Source organism: Drosophila teissieri, chromosome 3R, assembly GCF_016746235.2.
Source record: "Drosophila teissieri strain GT53w chromosome 3R, Prin_Dtei_1.1, whole genome shotgun sequence".
Classification (NCBI taxonomy): Eukaryota; Metazoa; Arthropoda; class Insecta; order Diptera; family Drosophilidae; genus Drosophila; species Drosophila teissieri.
In genome coordinates, this window is record NC_053032.1 from 16,879,223 (window position 1) to 16,896,228 (window position 17,006).

General features: G+C 48.3%; 2 protein-coding genes across 3 annotated transcripts; one reads left to right on the plus strand and one right to left on the minus strand.

The window, feature by feature from the left end:
* Positions 1 to 120: 120 nt before the first annotated feature.
* Positions 121 to 16,924, plus strand: LOC122621785 (protein Cep78 homolog). Of its 2 annotated transcripts, none has more exons than XM_043799762.1 (11): positions 121 to 457; positions 547 to 684; positions 751 to 833; positions 7,767 to 7,855; positions 13,747 to 14,077; positions 14,153 to 14,343; positions 14,396 to 14,572; positions 14,757 to 14,931; positions 14,981 to 15,443; positions 15,497 to 15,923; positions 15,999 to 16,924. In XM_043799762.1, exons 5-11 carry the CDS (start codon positions 13,750 to 13,752, stop codon positions 16,659 to 16,661), a joined length of 2,424 nt encoding a protein of 807 aa, XP_043655697.1. In that variant the 5' UTR covers positions 121 to 457; positions 547 to 684; positions 751 to 833; positions 7,767 to 7,855; positions 13,747 to 13,749; the 3' UTR covers positions 16,662 to 16,924. The 2 variants fall into 2 exon arrangements, with proteins under 2 accessions (XP_043655697.1, XP_043655695.1); XM_043799760.1 differs by having other exon boundaries at positions 550 to 684.
* On the minus strand, positions 952 to 13,223 carry LOC122621784 (cadherin-23). Its single transcript, XM_043799759.1, has 12 exons — positions 12,545 to 13,223; positions 7,752 to 8,096; positions 6,136 to 7,366; positions 5,873 to 6,073; positions 5,011 to 5,815; positions 3,876 to 4,939; positions 3,640 to 3,821; positions 3,172 to 3,584; positions 2,033 to 3,099; positions 1,571 to 1,965; positions 1,355 to 1,499; positions 952 to 1,292 (listed from the first exon to the last, which is right to left on the minus strand). Exons 2-12 carry the CDS (start codon positions 8,011 to 8,013, stop codon positions 1,094 to 1,096), a joined length of 5,964 nt encoding a protein of 1,987 aa, XP_043655694.1. The 5' UTR covers positions 8,014 to 8,096; positions 12,545 to 13,223; the 3' UTR covers positions 952 to 1,093.
* Positions 16,925 to 17,006: the final 82 nt, after the last annotated feature.

Consider the following 17,006-nt stretch of genomic DNA (forward strand, 5'->3'; position numbering starts at 1 on the left):
TAAAAAAACCAAAGTATCCTGGCTTGTCATTGAACCATGGGACATCGGTACGGGGAATTTTCAGCTGGAAGGGGGAATGTGGGAAAATCTCGGCAGGCGGTGCCCAGATTTTCAGAGACTCACATTCGTTTAACAACATCATTTTCTCCTAGGAAACAGTTCGTTTGCCTTGACACATACTCCGAGTAACTCCCGAAAACAAAATACAAAAACATCCGCGGAACCGCCGATCAAGAAACCCGCTAATCCTTCTCAGGATTCTTTCAGTGCGTTTCGTCGAGTTGCGGTCGAGGTTTCCAGTTCAGAGGTTGCATTGAAAATTAAATATTTTCTATTTTGTTTTCCCTGCTCGACCACCAACGCAATCGAATCTAATCGCAAGGAGCATTCAGCATCCAGAGCAACTGAGCAAAAACGTGACCAGAGATCTGGTCCGGACTATCCCCGTTTTGCCAAGGTGAGTGGTGCCGCTGATGGCGGCCTTTCCTCTTCCTGGGGGGTGTCCCCATCCATATCCAGCAGCGATTATTACATCATATCCCCCAGCAGGCGTGTCGTTTGCTGTCGGTTGTGATGCATACAAATGCCTATCTGAGCTGCCGTCTCCCCGATTAGTCACTTTTTTTGTACGTTTGTAAGCTGCCGCCAGTTTTCAGAGCGGCGCCACGGGGATACCGAAGCGTGGTAAGTGGGCCACATAGCCGCATACTCCTCCTCACCCTACTAACTCTGCAAGGTCCTCACCTCCAGTTGTGCACTACGTATATTTTTTATATCATCATTGCGGAACACAAAGCTCTCGACTATTTTCTAACTGAGGACCTGAATCAAAGGTGAGTTTCATTTTATGCATATTAACCATATGCTATATTTACCCATATAAATTGATTTAAATAATGTGTAGTTATCACCGACAATTATTACTTTATTAATTAATACAAGTTCCTTAATTTGTACGAATGTGCCTGTCGTAGGACATAGCAGGACTAAAACTGTGTTTTGAGCTTCGATATATTTACAAGGTTCCTACGAGCTAATCTTAATCCAATCTAATCCTTAACCTAGGTGCAATAAATAGTGTGGACTGTTTGTGCTATAACTCCGTGGTCTCCAGTTTTCGGGCCAGGATCTGAGCATTGTTGGTCATTTTGTCGATTTGATTGTAGAGGTTAAAGTGTCGGTTAAGATCGTTGCCGTTGTTGAATAGCTTGGCGGTTCCTTTGAGGGTTTCGTGCATATCCTGTGTGGCCACTGCCAGAAAGTTGTCATCCAAAGAGTCATGGCCGCCAATACTAGGGAAAAACACATTTTTATACTAAAGTAGGGGAAGATTTAGTGAATTCCACTATCGCACCTGCCACTTTCTTCCGATTTGAACCACTCGTTGTCGTAACCCTTCAGCCAAATGGGATTTGATCCTTGGACACTGTGCTTGTTGGTATTCGGCACTCGAGTGGCCGGCTCCTGGGCGTTTTGCAGGGACATCGAGGAGTGGCCACCTTAATGGGTTTCGTGTAGGAAAAACCATAATTACATATATTATTTTTACTACATTTTGATCTGTACTTACGGAATATATTGACTTTGGCGGCTCTCAGCTGCCTGCGGTATCCATTCCGTTGGGAGGCGCACAGAGCTATAGTGACCACCAGTAGAGTGGCCAAGAAGAGGTTGGTGAAAATCAGCCACACGAATAAAGGACCTCGGGTGGGTCCTGCGGTCAGGAGCTGAGCCTCTGCCGCCTGCGTGTCCAGCACGTTGAGCTCCTTGAACAGCCCATTCAGGCTTTCGATGTGCGAGTCGATCAGTTTGAGCACCTCGGATACCTCGTAAATGGAGTTATCCTCCCGCTCGACTAGATGCATGTACAGATCCGTCTTTGTCTTGTCCACCGAACCATCCTTGTTCTCATGAACCTTAATCTCATCGATGTTTACGATCGATTCTGTTATGTTGCTCAGGGTGCTAATTTTGGTAGGTAAAGTGAATTACATAAGGAGGTCTAATTCATTGAACACAAATTGATACTTACTCTCTAAAAGAGTACACTCGAGATCGCAGCTCATCCGGCTGAAGTCTAAACACGAATCGAACCTTTTGGTCCTCTCTCAACAGGTAGATGAACACATGGGCCACATCCTTCATTCCTGAGGTGTCGTTGGCCAACACCACGAAATCGAAATAGCCTTTCATTCCTTTCTGCGGGTCAAAGTTCAGCTGCACCTCTCCGGTTTCCTGGTCCAGAAGGAAGGGCGCTTTGCGTACGTTCTCCAATCCCTCGGAAAGTGTCTGACGGATTTCACCCACTTGGTAGTACCCAATCTTTCCATTTTCCCCTTCATCTGCATCCGTAGCCTCCACCCGCATGAATTTCAAACCGAAATCGGCATTGGTCGTTATGCCACCAGTAAAGATTTTAGAACGGAATCGCGGTGGATTGTCGTTGATGTCCAGCACTCGCACCTTCACTTTCACCACGGTGCTGTCCAATTCTGGATGGGCTGTTGCCAATCCTCCAGATGGATCCTCCTGACTACTGTCATAGGCCTCATACGATGACATCTCTGCATCTTCTGGTCCGTACTCACTACTCTCTGCCGATCTCAAGTGTCGGGAATGCTTGAAACGATCGTAGCCGAATTGTTGGTTATGCACAATGCCTCCTAGTCTACTGTTAATCTCGATCCCCATGCGTCGACGTTTGTCTGCTCCAGTTAAGGAATCATTTCTACAGTTCTCGGTGGCACGAACATAAAGCGTAAAGTTGGCTTCCACCTCGCGATCCAGTTCGCGATCGACAGTCAATATATGGGTTTCGGGATCGAGTCGAAAGTATCCCGCCTCGTTTCCACTCACTATAAAGTAGCACACCTGGCTGGGCGTATCATTTGGATCGTCCAGGTCCAACTGATCCTTGTCTAGTGTGTCCGGTAGCTTTATCCGCTCAGACCCGGGATCCGCGTGCTCCGTGAAGTTCACGGATATTTCATTAACCATGAACTGAGGCTCATAGTCGTTGACATTCCGAACATAAATGGTTAGATCCAAGTCTGAACTCAGCGAGGTCGGCAAGCCCTGATCATAGGCTTCTATGCGTATCTGTAATGGAAAATATTTCATATCATGTAGTATATTCTCCTTTTGTTGTTATGCAGTATAATATGCATTTACCTCGTGAATCTTCTGCTTTTCGCGGTTTAGTTGCTCCTTTAGGAAGAGCTCCCCTGTGCTGCCGTCTACTTCAAACATTTTGTAGCTGCCCAAGGGATCGGGTTTGAGCCTGTATCTCACCAACGCATTCTGCCCCATATCGCCATCACTGGCATAGGCCTGCAGTATCAGGGTACCAACCGTCGCATTCTGCGGAATCCGAACGGTGGTGTTATGAAGTGGCCTCACGAAAACCGGAGCGTGATCATTAAAGTCAGATACACAGATATCCAAGGTGCTGTGCACAATATTGGCTGGTAGGCCCATATCTCGCGTGGTTATAGTAAGGCTATAGTTTCCATACCTATTGCGCAAACTCTTGCTGGCGAAGATTTGGGCATTCCAAGCGTCCATCTGACGCAGCTCAAACATGCCTTCAAGTACAGATGAATTTAATTACTGAACAAGTGTTATCCATACAATTCTTACCGTCTTTATTGCCCTGGGTAATGGCAAAATCAAGTCTTCCATTTGGCGTGGTTGGGTCATCTGCATCCTTGCCCACTATGCTTGCCACTCGTTCATGCAACTCGTGGTACTCAGTGATTAGCACACAACTCATAGGCAAGTTAACCTCCGGAGGATTGTCGTTCTCATCCAGTATGGAAATGCTGGAAGAGCAAAATGAAATAAGTTTGTCAAATGCAAAAGTTGTTACAACTTACAAGACCTGCTTGAAGGCATTTCGACTCTCTCCGGCCAGGAATCCGAATTGATAGTTATCCCAGGCCTCGATAACCAGGTTGTACGAGTCCTTGGACTCCCTGTCCAGGCGATCTGCCACCGTTAGCACCCCCGTGTCCGCATCTATGGTGAACTTTCCCTGCGAACTGATGCGATCCATCAGGAAGGTGATTTTGCCAAAGTCTCCCGAATCCGCATCTCCAGCTTGTAGCGTGGCTACTCTGGTGCCAGGAGCTGCGTTTTCACTAATCGTGTAGTTCTTGCTGCCACCCACAAAGTACGGATTGTTATCGTTCTCATCCAGCACTGTTATATACACATCCACCAGGGAGGATCTGGCTGGAATTCCGGAATCCGTGGCCCTCACACTGAAGTTGAGCCACTGATGCTGCTCATGATCAATCTTGCTGGCCACCACAATCTCCCCTGTCTGGGAGTCCAGGTGCATTAGTGATCGGTACGTGGGATTTCCCTCCAGGGCATAGGTTATGGTGCGATTCTTGTCCACATCTGAGGCCAGCACATTCACAATCATTGCTCCGTTGATGCTATTCTCCGTGATCGATTGACGGTAAAAGGGCAGTCGGAACTTTGGGTTGTTATCATTTTCATCCAGCACTTGAATGCCCAGGAATCCTTCTGCGATTTGCCTGCCCTTGGCCGCCGCCAGATCCTCCACAGTGATGGCCAGCTTAATATGTTCGACTCTTTCGCGATCCAACAGCTTGACCACCTTGAGGGTTCCCTCGATGGAGTCCACCTCGAAGGCGCCCAAGAAGTCGTACTCGCTACTCTTCACCAGCGCACCCTCTTCAGTTCGACCTTCACAGTGCTCCGGATTCAGCTTGTACCGCAGGATGGCCTTCTGGTCCAGGTCGGTTGCCTGGATGCGGTGCACCAGTGTGCCCACGGGCGTGTTCTCCAAGATCTTCAATGCTGGCATCTCCTTCAGCACAGGGGGCTTATTGTTCACGTCCTGGATGCTAATGTTCACCGTACATGTTGTCATCAGCTGCGAATTTCCCAATCCGCCATCCAAAGCAATCTGTGGAAAGCAATTGTGGAGGATGTTTATATCATACAAAAATCTGGATATGGAATCCCTTTTGAACTCACCACTGACAGAGTGTAGAGCGATCTCTTGCTGTCTGTGAGATCTGGATCCAGATTGGCTCCCTGAGCCACGGAAATAACTCCCGTTTCCGAGTTGATGATAAACTTGTCACTGGCACCCGTCTGAATGCGATACACCACCACATTGTTGGGAGCTGATCCGTCTCGATCTATGGCCGTTACCTGCAGCACCGAGCTCCCACCTGGCAGATCCTCGGGAACCGTCTTCGCGTAGAAGGTTCTCTGGAATATCGGCGCATTGTCGTTTACATCCTGCACGTAAATTAGCACAGGAACCACAGTGGATAGCATTGGAATGCCCGAGTCCCGAGCTCGCACCAGCAGATCGATCTCTCGAATGCTAAAGGATCCTCCCGTCTGGGGATCACTTCTGCGACTGCTCCGATCCACCAGTTCCTCGAAATCAAAACTGTGCACCGGTCGCAGAAGGCCACTCTGTGGGTCTATTGTGAAGTTGGAGCGGTACAGGCCCTCGACAATCTCGTAGGTCACCTGGCTGTTCTCCGTGCCATTGAGATCCGCGTCCCTGGCCTCCAATTGCAGCGGGGTTTCGAACTCAGCCTGGTTCTCCAGCAACTTGGTCTCGTATTGCCGCTGCGGAAATGTGGGTGCGTTGTCGTTCACATCCAGGATGTCCACGATTATTTGGGCCGTATTCCGGTTGCCCTGACCAGCGTTGTCAATGGCTTCTACGGTGAGGTAGTGCCGTGAAATGATTTCCCGGTCGAAGGCTGTTCCACCTGCCTGTTTGATGGATATCACTCCCGTAATGGGATTCAGATTGAGTCTTAGAAAGGAAAGGAATGTTAGATCCCTAGCCAAAAGTTTATATTTTACAACTTACAAATGAGCAATGCCACCTCTGAGGTTGGTGTAGCGTATACCCATAGTGCCATAATCCCCGGAATCCACATCCACCGCCTGGACATGGGTGATGACTGTGTCCTGCTCGCTGTTTTCCAAAACGCTGGCATTGTAGACTGTTTGACTGAACTCTGGGAAGTTGTCGTTCTGGTCTCGTATGAAAATCTGCACATGGGCGGAACTATAAGAAGAGGTATGTTTTATGTAGACACTCCATATGCATTGTCCACACCAAAAGCCTACCTCCATCGACTGGGCTCGTCGACCTCCCTGGCGAATATCGTAAAATTGACCTCGGTGAATTGTTCAAAATCGAGGGACTTTGAGTTCTTCACCCGCAGCATAAAGTTGGCCTCATTCACAGCCAACTCAGGTACGATCTCGAACAGATCGTTGGGCGGATCCAGAAACAAGCGGAAGGTGCCATTGTTACCCTCATCGTGATCGAAGACCACGTTTTGCACCTCCTCGTCGATGAAATTAAGCGGGGTGTTGGTCTGGGCATTCTCGTTGACCTCGCAACGATACACTGTTTCTCCAAACGTGGGTATTTCGTCATTCACATCACTCACAATGACCGTAACTTCGGTGCGAACTGTTGTGGGCGCCGTTTGGGTATTGGACTTGGTCAGCTCGGTGGCCGAAATACGCAGGATATGGGCACCATTCACCTGATCGCTCTGCTCCTCGCGATCCAGTTTGGTTAGCGTGTGCACTATGCCTGTGTGCGGATCAATGTCGAAGAGATCGTTGGCCTCCAGGGAATAGGCTATGGGGTTGTTGATCCCACGATCTCCATCTATAGCTCGAACTCGCAGAACTTTAGTGCCCACTGGAGCATCCTCGGCAATTCGGGCCACTGCCTGCACTTCTACGAACTCCGGCGGCTGATCCTCCAGATCCTTGACCTTCACCAGGATGGCAGCAGTTCCTGTATTGATCGGTCCCTGATTGGCACGATCGATGGCCAGGACTCTCAGCTGATAGAGGCTCTTCCTCTCGTAGTCCAGCTCCTTTTGCAACCTCAAAATGCCCTTTCCTTGGTGGGTAGCTATGGAGAACACATCGTTGTCGCCATCCAGCTCTTGCAGATAGTAAACCACCTGGCCGTAGGCCCCTTCATCCGCATCCGTGGCCTCCAGAGTGCTCACCACTCCCGGTGCACTGCCCTCCGGTATTTCAATGGCGTTTTGGTAGGGCAGAAAGGTGGGCACATTATCGTTTATGTCCTCCACCAGGAGCAAAAAACTCTGCGTCACATAGTTGTGATCACTGTAGTGGCTGTCAGTCAGCGTCAGCACTATGGCATACTCGTCCTGCAGCTCCCGATCCAGTTCCCTGGCCAAAAAGACCTTGGCCTCGTTGCCACCCGTGTTCTCAATCCGAATGATCTCGCTATCATGCGAGTTGCGCTTGCCGAAGGTCAGCGGATCGTTGTCCGGATCGTAACCCTTTAGCGTGTATATCAGGGTTCCTTAGCAGGGAAAAAGTGCAAAAATTAAACCAAAATTCATTTACTATCTTTAATTGCGTTTTTCAGATTTCTTATAGGAAGTAAATGAAAAGCGAAAGTTGATTATAAATCGTTTAAATGGATAAGCAAACCAATTTTAGACACGACACATTGTAATGTTTGATATCAGATCGAACTTATACTCAGATACTTTATTTTGCACATCTGCAAGAAAAAGTTTAGCTCAAAATTGTTGAGGCATGACACGCTGCCATTCTTTATACGAGTATAGTTAACAATCTTACTGTCTGATATTGCACAATTATGTGATAAGATGATTTCAATGTATCAGCTGAATGTGTTCTTCAGAAATCAGTTGAATTATTAATATTTGGTTTTGACTTACCCACTTTCGTTTCAGGACTCTCCTTCAGACGCAGTACAATCTCCGACTGGCCGTCGATAGCGAAACGCGGCGGTCGATTTGAGGCAACCAAGCTGATTAGTGTGGTGAGTATTATGACTTGGACGGGGATGTGGATGGGGATGGAGCTTATGTATCTAGGGAAAGGTCGCTGCCTTCGTCCTTTTAAGCGCACCTTCTTGTAGTCCATGCTGTCGATTCCATTCCCATTCCCATTCGACTGCGTCTGCGGTTCGTTGTGCATTGTGTGTGGCGTTTTGGGGACGACACCTTGGGGTTACTGCTTATAGTCACTACCACATGACTGGTGGAATCGAGCGGCGACACCTAGAAAATAGACAGAGTGTTACGACAGAAGCGGAGAAGTGGAGAGTGTTAACCCATTTTCCCCACATGTCGCACGTTTTATGGGCCGTGATCTGTGACCCGCCGGCAGTTTCGCTCGAGAAGGTAACTTCAAGTGGTGATGCGTATGGGGATGGGGTATCCACCAGAGAAGTTCTGGGCTGAACTTCGTTCGTTCGCCGAAAAAGAAACAAGAACTAAATTGGGTCGTGCATTAAGAAACCCGAATGGAACTGGACTCGCAGTCTGCGTGTCTACAGTAATCAGGTCTACAGGTGTTCTATATGTCCGTCTGTTCTGCGTGAGAATTGGCCAGCGGATTGGCCAGCAGATCTTTGCGAAAGTTTTATGCTCAAATTAATTAAGCGTCAGCTCTTTATTGGCTTATACTGTATACTTCAGTTTAGTTTACTTAAATGCTGGCTCAGCGCCAGCCTGGAATTCCGCTAAAGAAATTTTATGGGTTTCTTCGCGGCTGCCTTCGGGTTTTGATTGTTATTTTGTTATTATACCCGTTACTCGTAGAGTAAAAGGGTATACTAGATTCGTTGAAAAGTATGTAACAGGCAGAAGGAAGTGTTTCCGACCATATAAAGTATATATATTCTTGATCAGGATCAGTAGCCGAGTCGATCTGGCCATGTCCGTCTGTCCGTCCGTCTGTCCGTCTGTCCGTCTGTCCGTCCGTCTGTCCGTCTGTCCGTCTGTCCGTCTGTCCGTATGAACGTCGAGATCTCAGGAACTACAAAAGCTAGAAAGTTGAGACTAGGCATACAGACTCCAGGGACATAGACGCAGCGCAAGTTTGTCGATTCATGTTGCCACGCCCACTCGAACGCCCACAAACCGCCTAAAACTGCCACGTCCACACTTTTAAAAAATGTTGCGATATTTTTTCATTTTTGTATTAGTCTTGTAAATTTCTAACGATTTGCCAACAAACTTTTTGCCACGCCCTCTCTAACGCCCACAAACCGCCCAAAGCTGCCACGCCCACACTTTTGAAATGTGTTTTGATATTTTTTCATTTTGGTATTAGTCTTGTAAATTTCTATCGATTTACCAAAAAACTTTTTGCCACGCCCACAAAACCGCCAAAAACTGTATATGCTGAAGACTCTCCTTCGCACTTCGAATAGCTGAGTAACGGGTATCAGATAGTCGGGGAACTCGACTATAGCGTTCTCTCTAGTTTTGTATGTGGCTTAACGAGCGGAACGTTTTCTAAACTGCCCGGCAATTATTACTACTTTGGCTTATTCATGTGCCAGATTTGTCTCATTGCAAATTTCAAGCAAATTGCGCATAAGTTCTCGCTCAAGTGGAGTGAAAATTGAAAGCTGTCCCTAAAAGATAAAGCTATCATGCATAAGCTTAAGAAAAAAACCACAATTTCCCAAATTTAATGATGTTGCTACACTTTTGGCAAACCCTCCATCGCCAGCGGCTTATCTTTTCACAGGGGGGTGCGTGTGAAAAATGCATTTGTAGAGCGATGACTGCATCTGTCAAATGCAGATGCATATATGCATTATTAATGCCATTGTTCGCGAGTTCAACTCGGTTAGGCTCATTTGCAATCGCAGGTTTGAGCTGCAGATCCGCGAGATTTGCCAACTGTGGTTCATTGATTTCGCAATTGCCGCTCGGCAATTTCTTAATGGGTTGCCATCGTAAATGCCTCCGTTGAGTGTAATTGATTTGTGAGTTCATCTGGGATGGTTAATTATGTAGCAGCCACAGCAGGTTGCATCAACCTCTTTATCGCCGGGAAAGATCGTGGCAAGCAGCAAGGTCGTTAGAGAGTCGCCTTAACTGATCACGGTTAAGTGATTCAAAAGTAATCACAATCTGCGCCTGATTTCGCTTTCAACACGCGCCGCATGCAACATTTTCAATGGTGCGACTGCCACTGCCACCACTACCACTACCACTCCCAGTACTCGTATCTGTATCTTGTATCTGTATCTGCCGCATCTTCTGCTCTTGGGCGGCTGATTCTCTCCATCGCCGTCCGCGGATAATTATCCATGCATCCGTGGCCAGCATGTTTGTGTAACGCCGGCAATTGGGTTGTTTGGTCAGTTGGACGATGCAGGGATTTGGATGCTCTGCTGCCCAGGCAATTTCATGCTGCACTGCCTCAGTCGAATCGGGGTTATCATAGCTGTCGATTATTCACCCATCGCAATGAAGAGAACTCTTCACTTGGTACATAACTATTTATGCTTTTGTTCTGTTACATATGTATGTTGTTTATGTGAGTTTCCCAACTGTTTTTGAAACGTATTCAGTAACCCCCATACGCCCTGCAGACCCAATATCTTATAGCTTTCCAATTAGTTATATATGTAAAAAAAGGAAATTAAAATAAGGTTAGGAAACACAGGAAATACGGCCAAAGGAAGTTCCGCCACACTTTTCATTAGCCCAATTTGTGGGCTATCACTTTCCTCCAAATAGACCATTCAAAATCCCATTTAGTTTAATTAACTCCATTAGTGGCAGACACACTCCCACTTTCTTGCTGCCAATTTTCCACACAGCTAAAACCCACTGAATTAAGGCAAATTAATAAGTTACGCCGCCTCGGCAAGATCAGCAAAATCAGTCAAGGGTCTGCACTGCCATTTCCCCTCGGATTTACGTAAGTGGAAAGTGGCTGAAGTGGCAGAAGTGGCCCAGCCACCATGACGACGGCGCCTTTCTGCGACCTGCGAGATACACATGTGATGTATCTCAATCCGAAACCGAGCGAACTTCGGTGCTAATGACTCTGGTCGCAGCAGCAGCAAAGTTCACGCTCGGACAAGTTCTGACCCCGTCCGAGAGGGCCAAAAAGTGAAATCCTTCGCGAAAATGTGTCCAACGTACGCGGTATCCAACGGCGGTTGGCGTCGCCAATCTTGCGGCTTTTGGGCTAACCGCAAGCAAACCTGGCTGCTTCAAGGTAATCGCCACCGAAATGGAAATCCCAATAAACAATTTTGATTTGTCTGCCGCGGCGACAAGTTCCCCGATCTCTTTCTCCACCCGACCCCTTCTCCAGCCCCAATAATCGCCGGTTCATGACTTTCCACGGCAGCCAGGGGCTTACTTAATTATATTAAATATGTTAAGCCCGCCTGAGAGAGACAGTCACATATGTACACTCGGAAAAATAGGTACCTTGCTAGCAAAAAAGTTTGGGGTGCACTATATCTTCAGCTAGCATACGATAAGTTATACTTATCCTACGAAATTATAGCTATATGTTGTAGTAAGAAATAGATCAGGATTATGAAACACGATTAATTAGAAAACGTTGGACATCATATAACCCTGCTAAAATATATCAAGCAAAGTTGTTAGCAATTTTTCTCCGAGTGCAGCCGAGTGGAGATCGAGATTGGCGGGTATCGTGTTGTGACCAATGTTGCCTCCAGTTTCCGGCCCGCGAGCAAACAATCGCTCCCCGTCCCCTGGCGCTCAGGCGTTCCGAGTACTCCAATTTGAACACTTCCTCCCCCGTATTAGGGCCCTTTTGTCATGCCCATCGATTCCGATATGTGCGGCACTCCGACAGTCAAGTTCAACGCCAGCAGCCAACGATTGTTTGCCGGCTGGCTGGCAAACAAAAGGAGCTCGACGAGGTGGGGGGCAGGAGAGCTGTGCGGCTGGGGAGCTGCGGAGCTGTTGAGCTGACTCCGTTGCGGTGGCTTGGTTTTTGACTCATAGCCCGGGTTCAAGCGACGCCCGCATCCGTCTCACTTTTCGAGCCAAGCTCCGAGACTTAGCTTAGATGTTGTACTACACATTCATACATTCATCGCTGGTGTCGTGAGCAATTTGTCCGTTACACTCCGGCTCCTTTTCTGGCTTAAGATTTTGCACTTCTCTATTTGCATCTGCTTTGTATAAGTATTTCTACATTTCGGGGTAATTAAACAATTTATTGGACTGGCTGGTCTTGGAAGAGCAGCCAAGTCCTTGACACGAGCTCTGGCCTTACTCGCAGTATTGCAAGAAGTGCAGCCACTTTGAGGTTGAACTTCAGGCTTCCGTGCGCAGGAATTCGCAAGCTAAGTGCGAATTATTCAATCGAGAGCATTTAAATGAGCTAATAGACATTCCATTTTCAATAATACATAATGCCATTTAATGCCATGGATAGGTAAGGATCGCCCTTTAAACGCAAACATAATTATAGAAGGTCTTTGCACAGGGGTCATATCTTTGTATAACAATATAAATGATTGTACTATTTTACAATTACTCTTTCTTTAATTATGTATATGTAGATCGACCTTTTGCCTATAGTTTCTTTTCTTCGATTGTGCTCTGTTTGTTCACCCCCAACAACTCCTTGCAAGGAAGCCTCCTAACTATGCCCCTCATCGAAGGATAGGCACATGCCAGGACAGGAATGCAGACCGGTTTCGCTTACTTACCCCTGTTAAATAGATATTCCTATTGTCCGAGTATCCTTTGGCGGTCTTCTGGTGGGGTCCTTTTCGCTGTAATTTTGTTGGAAGCCAACCAACAGTGTCACACTCGAGTGTCTTTCAACAACTAGCAGACAACTGACGAATTTCGTGGCTGACACATTTTCGAAAAGGCTTCGACGTCACTGGTAATTAGGCATAAGTCAAAGAACCCCGCAGAACACACATATGGAGTACACGATGAAACCGCATAAAATAAACGTGTCGCACGCTTCGAAATTGGGCAATGCACGAACCGGAACTCGACTTTAAAGAGTGGTGTTTTGTGGTGGTAAGGGGCCTCGAAACCTGGACTGGTGGTCAGATCACTTGATGGCACTTTGCGCCGCCAGCGACAACGGAACGTGCCGTAGAACACGCAGTGTGTCGGCTTCTTGGCCAAACGAATAAATTACGATGGTGGCTATTTTGCACTTTCGAAACCCGAAAAACGGAAAACGGAAAACGGAAAACCGAACGGAGTGTTGATGGCGCGGAAAGCGAATTTTGAACGTAGTGTTTACCACAACAGCCGCTCGACGACTGACGTTGAGTTTGGAAAACACAAGCTAACGAGACTTCGCAGCTCTACTGGAATCGCGCTATGGCCGAAATGGCCTGGCAACCCTGTTGACGGGAGAGAAAGATATAGCCGGGTCCGAACTGCAACTGAAGAGAGAGTAACGCAGCAGCGGCACGCGAGTAATTAGCCAACCGTAAATTCCACCGGCTAATTCCAAGTGGGCGGTGGGCGAGCTCTGTTTGTTTACAATTTGCGTTACTCGTTACTCGATCGCAACTGGGCGCTCACTGGAAGACTGGAAGGACGGGAAGACTTCGGAAACGGCGGTCAGCGGAAACCGGAAGTGCGTGCGCTCATGCAATTTGAAGGTTACACTTGGTCCAAGCTACTGAGCTTTCCACCAAACAAGCCAATTTTAATCTGTTTATTGAAAATAAGATACCTAAAGTGTTGTGGTAATAGCTGGACTCCAAATCTTATTATCCTCAGCAAACTGAAACTTATTTAATTGGGTTTCTATCTTAAATATCACTAGGAACAGTACTTGCCTAATAATTTGAACACTGTCAATCTAATTTGCCATTAACTTAATCCAGAAATGGGATGATTGTTTGGTATCTCAAATTGACATAAATACTTTCCATAGAACATGTCCGCGGCTCGAGTGACTATGATGCGAAAAGGCCACTCCGGGGAGCTAGCACGGAAGGCCAACACGGTGGTAGTGTCGGTTCCACCCCTGGTGAAGAAGTCCAGCAAGAGCCGCTCGTTCCACTTCCGCTATCTGGAGCTGTGCCGGGCCAAGAACCTGACGCCGGTGCCGGACATCCGCAGCAAGTCGAATGCGACCACCACCTTTCTGGAGCTGTGCGGCGATAAGCTGGCGGTCAGCGATTGGCAGCTCCTGACCGAGGCACTCCACTATGACCTCGTGCTCCAGCATCTGGTGGTGCGCCTGCGTCGCACATATCCACAAAGTAGGTGATCTGTGGTGATCAGCATGGGTATAAAGTGTGAATGATACCTTTTCCTTTATTCCTTTTCTTCGGCAGCCAACATTGACCCCATTGACACAGAGAAACGTGCCCGTCTGTTTCGGCAGCGACCAGTGATCTACACCCGATTTATATTCAACAGTTTGGTCCAGGCGATTGCCAACTGTGTTTCGAGCAACAAAAATCTAAGTGTGTTGAAGCTGGAGGGATTGCCATTGCAGGATGGCTACATCGAGACCATTGCCAAGGTGGGTTGAGAAGTCTGGCAGTCGAGATCAGTACACATGTATCCATTCACAGGCACTGGCCGACAACGAATGCCTCGAAACAGTGAGTTTTCGTAAATCCAACATTGGTGATAAGGGCTGCGAGGTCGTATGCAACACCGCCAAATACCTGAATCGCATCGAAATGTTTGACGTCTCTGAATGCGGACTCACTGCCAAGGGAGCCGAGCACGTGGCCGACATGCTCAAGGTAATCCCCTAATCCCTTTAAATCCATCCTTCCAAAAATGTATCCCGGCGATTTCAATGGCTTACGATGCATATTTTTATTATCCTCAATGATGGTGCTACAAAGCTTGGCTCATACAAACATAACATGATGTATATTCAGTTAAAGACCGGCCTAGTTAACCCAAATGTGTTTTGTACCCCAGATGCAAAAGATCACCCGATTCACGGAGGGCTGGGAGAAGTCTCTCCGCTACCGCAGCGTGGATATGAACACGATTGGCGGACTGCGCACGGTTCTATTGGCTGACAATCCGGCGATTGGCGACGAGGGCATCCGATGGATCACCGAGGTGCTGAAGGAGGATGCGTGGATAAAGAGTAAGTGGAGTCCGAGTAGTGCGATCCATACAGATCAAATACCCCACAGAAATCGACATGGAGGGCTGCGGCCTGACGGACATCGGAGCCAATCTGATTCTCGATTGCCTGGAGCTGAACACGGCCATCACGGATTTCAGTGTGCGAAACAACGAAGGAATCAGTAAGTTCCTGCAGCGGAGTATCCGTGATCGCCTGGGCTCTTCACCAGAGGAGAAACAGGAGCCGGAATATGACCTTAGCTGCGTCAACGGGCTGCAGAGCCTGCCGAAGAACAAGAAGGTCACCGTCTCCCAACTGCTGTCCCACACCAAAGCCTTGGAGGAGCAGCTCTCCTTCGAGCGAACGTTGCGCAAGAAGGCCGAGAAGCTGAACGAGAAGCTTAGCCACCAACTCATGAGATCCGACTCCAACCACATGGTTCAAGAGAAGGTCATGGAGGGGGGATCACAAACGAACACTTCCAGGGAATATGTGGCGCGGAATGAGGTCATGCCAGAAGTCATCAAGAAGTGGGCTAGCTCAATTCTTAAATCGAAGCCAATCTAATGGAATTTCTTTACAGTTCCCAGAGTTACCGACAGTCGCACTTCAACCGGCTGGTCAACAGTGCGGTCACCAGTCCAGAAGTCACACCCCGCAGCGAGATGGCCACACTGCGCAAGGAGCAGCAGCTGCTCCGGCAAGCCTCCCCCATGCAGATCAAGCATCCTTCTTTGGAGCAGCAGCTGAGAAATCTGCGCGAGGTGCAGGAAGAGGTAGAGGTGGAGGATGAGGAGGAGGATGAGCAGCAACCGGAGCAAAGTCAATCCGATTCGGAGCCGCAGAACGAGGAGCAGCTGCACTACGAACAGCAGATGCAGGTTCAACGCAAACAGCTCCAGGTGCGCAAGGTTCGCAGTGAGATAAAGTATGCGGAAAACAATCCCAAGGAGGCAGCCAACAAGAATCGCGAGTCCAAGTCGGATCACGAGTTTGCCAACGAGAGAGATGTGAGTATCTCAAAGTCTATACAATTACCAGTATTACTAATTTATTCACCTGTTCGAAAACCCATCTGTCCCCAGTTCAAACTTAATCCCTCTGTGCAATTTGAGACGGACATTGGCGACCATGTGATGGTGAATCCTGGCCAGCGATACGAGGGCGGAGGTGATACGGGCTATGGCTACAACTACGAGCATGAGCAGCCAGTCAAGCGAGGCTACGAGAAAGGCTATGTGGTGGGCGTGGGTGACGGATCCCATAGGAGGCAGAGACCGTCTCACCTGGTCGAGGCTTTGGTCCAAAAACGTGGCGCAGGCGTTGGTGATGGACATGTGGCGCAGTTCGTCAGCAAACTGGAGCGTCAAGCGAACGCTGGTAAAACGGGGAAAAAGCGCCTTAAACCTCGGCCTGAAGACGATCTTCAGGTTCCAGTCGGCGACATGAACATGGAGTCGTATATGTCCCGCTACGAAGAATTCTCCTCAACGGACGTTACGCTGGAGAACTCCGACTACGAGACGGAGGCCACGGAATCCACGTTACGCAGTAACTCGAAATACTCCTCCATGCATGTGTTTGTGCGGCGCAAGCAATCGGAATCCATGTCGCTGACAGAAGAGGCTGGTGACGGAGATGCCGGCGGCGGTGGAGTGCCGGGCGATAGCGGCGACGAAAAGGTCATATCCCCGGGAGAAGTCTACAGGTCCCTGCAGCTCCAGAAGCAGCGGGAACAGAGCGCCTAGGGGCCGCAACTTTAGGTTCTTCCATTCAAAATCCAAGCAGCCATTCGCAGCCGGAGCAGCGACACCTCTGCTGGCTCCTCCGCCGAGCAGTACAAGCCAAGCAACACCACCACCACAAAGCAGCCAACTCGATTCGATGGAATCCACACTGGGAGAGCTAAATTTGCAGTCGTACTCCCGGGCAGTACCAGTTCAAAAAGGAACCTTCTCCTCTTTGCACGTCCTGCCCTCTGCGAATTCAAGCTGCACCAAAAATGTACAAAAATATACATTGGTCTTACTGATTTCCATTAAAGATTTGTTATTTGTGTGCTCCCTACGTCAACTTGTTGGACCTTATTTTTG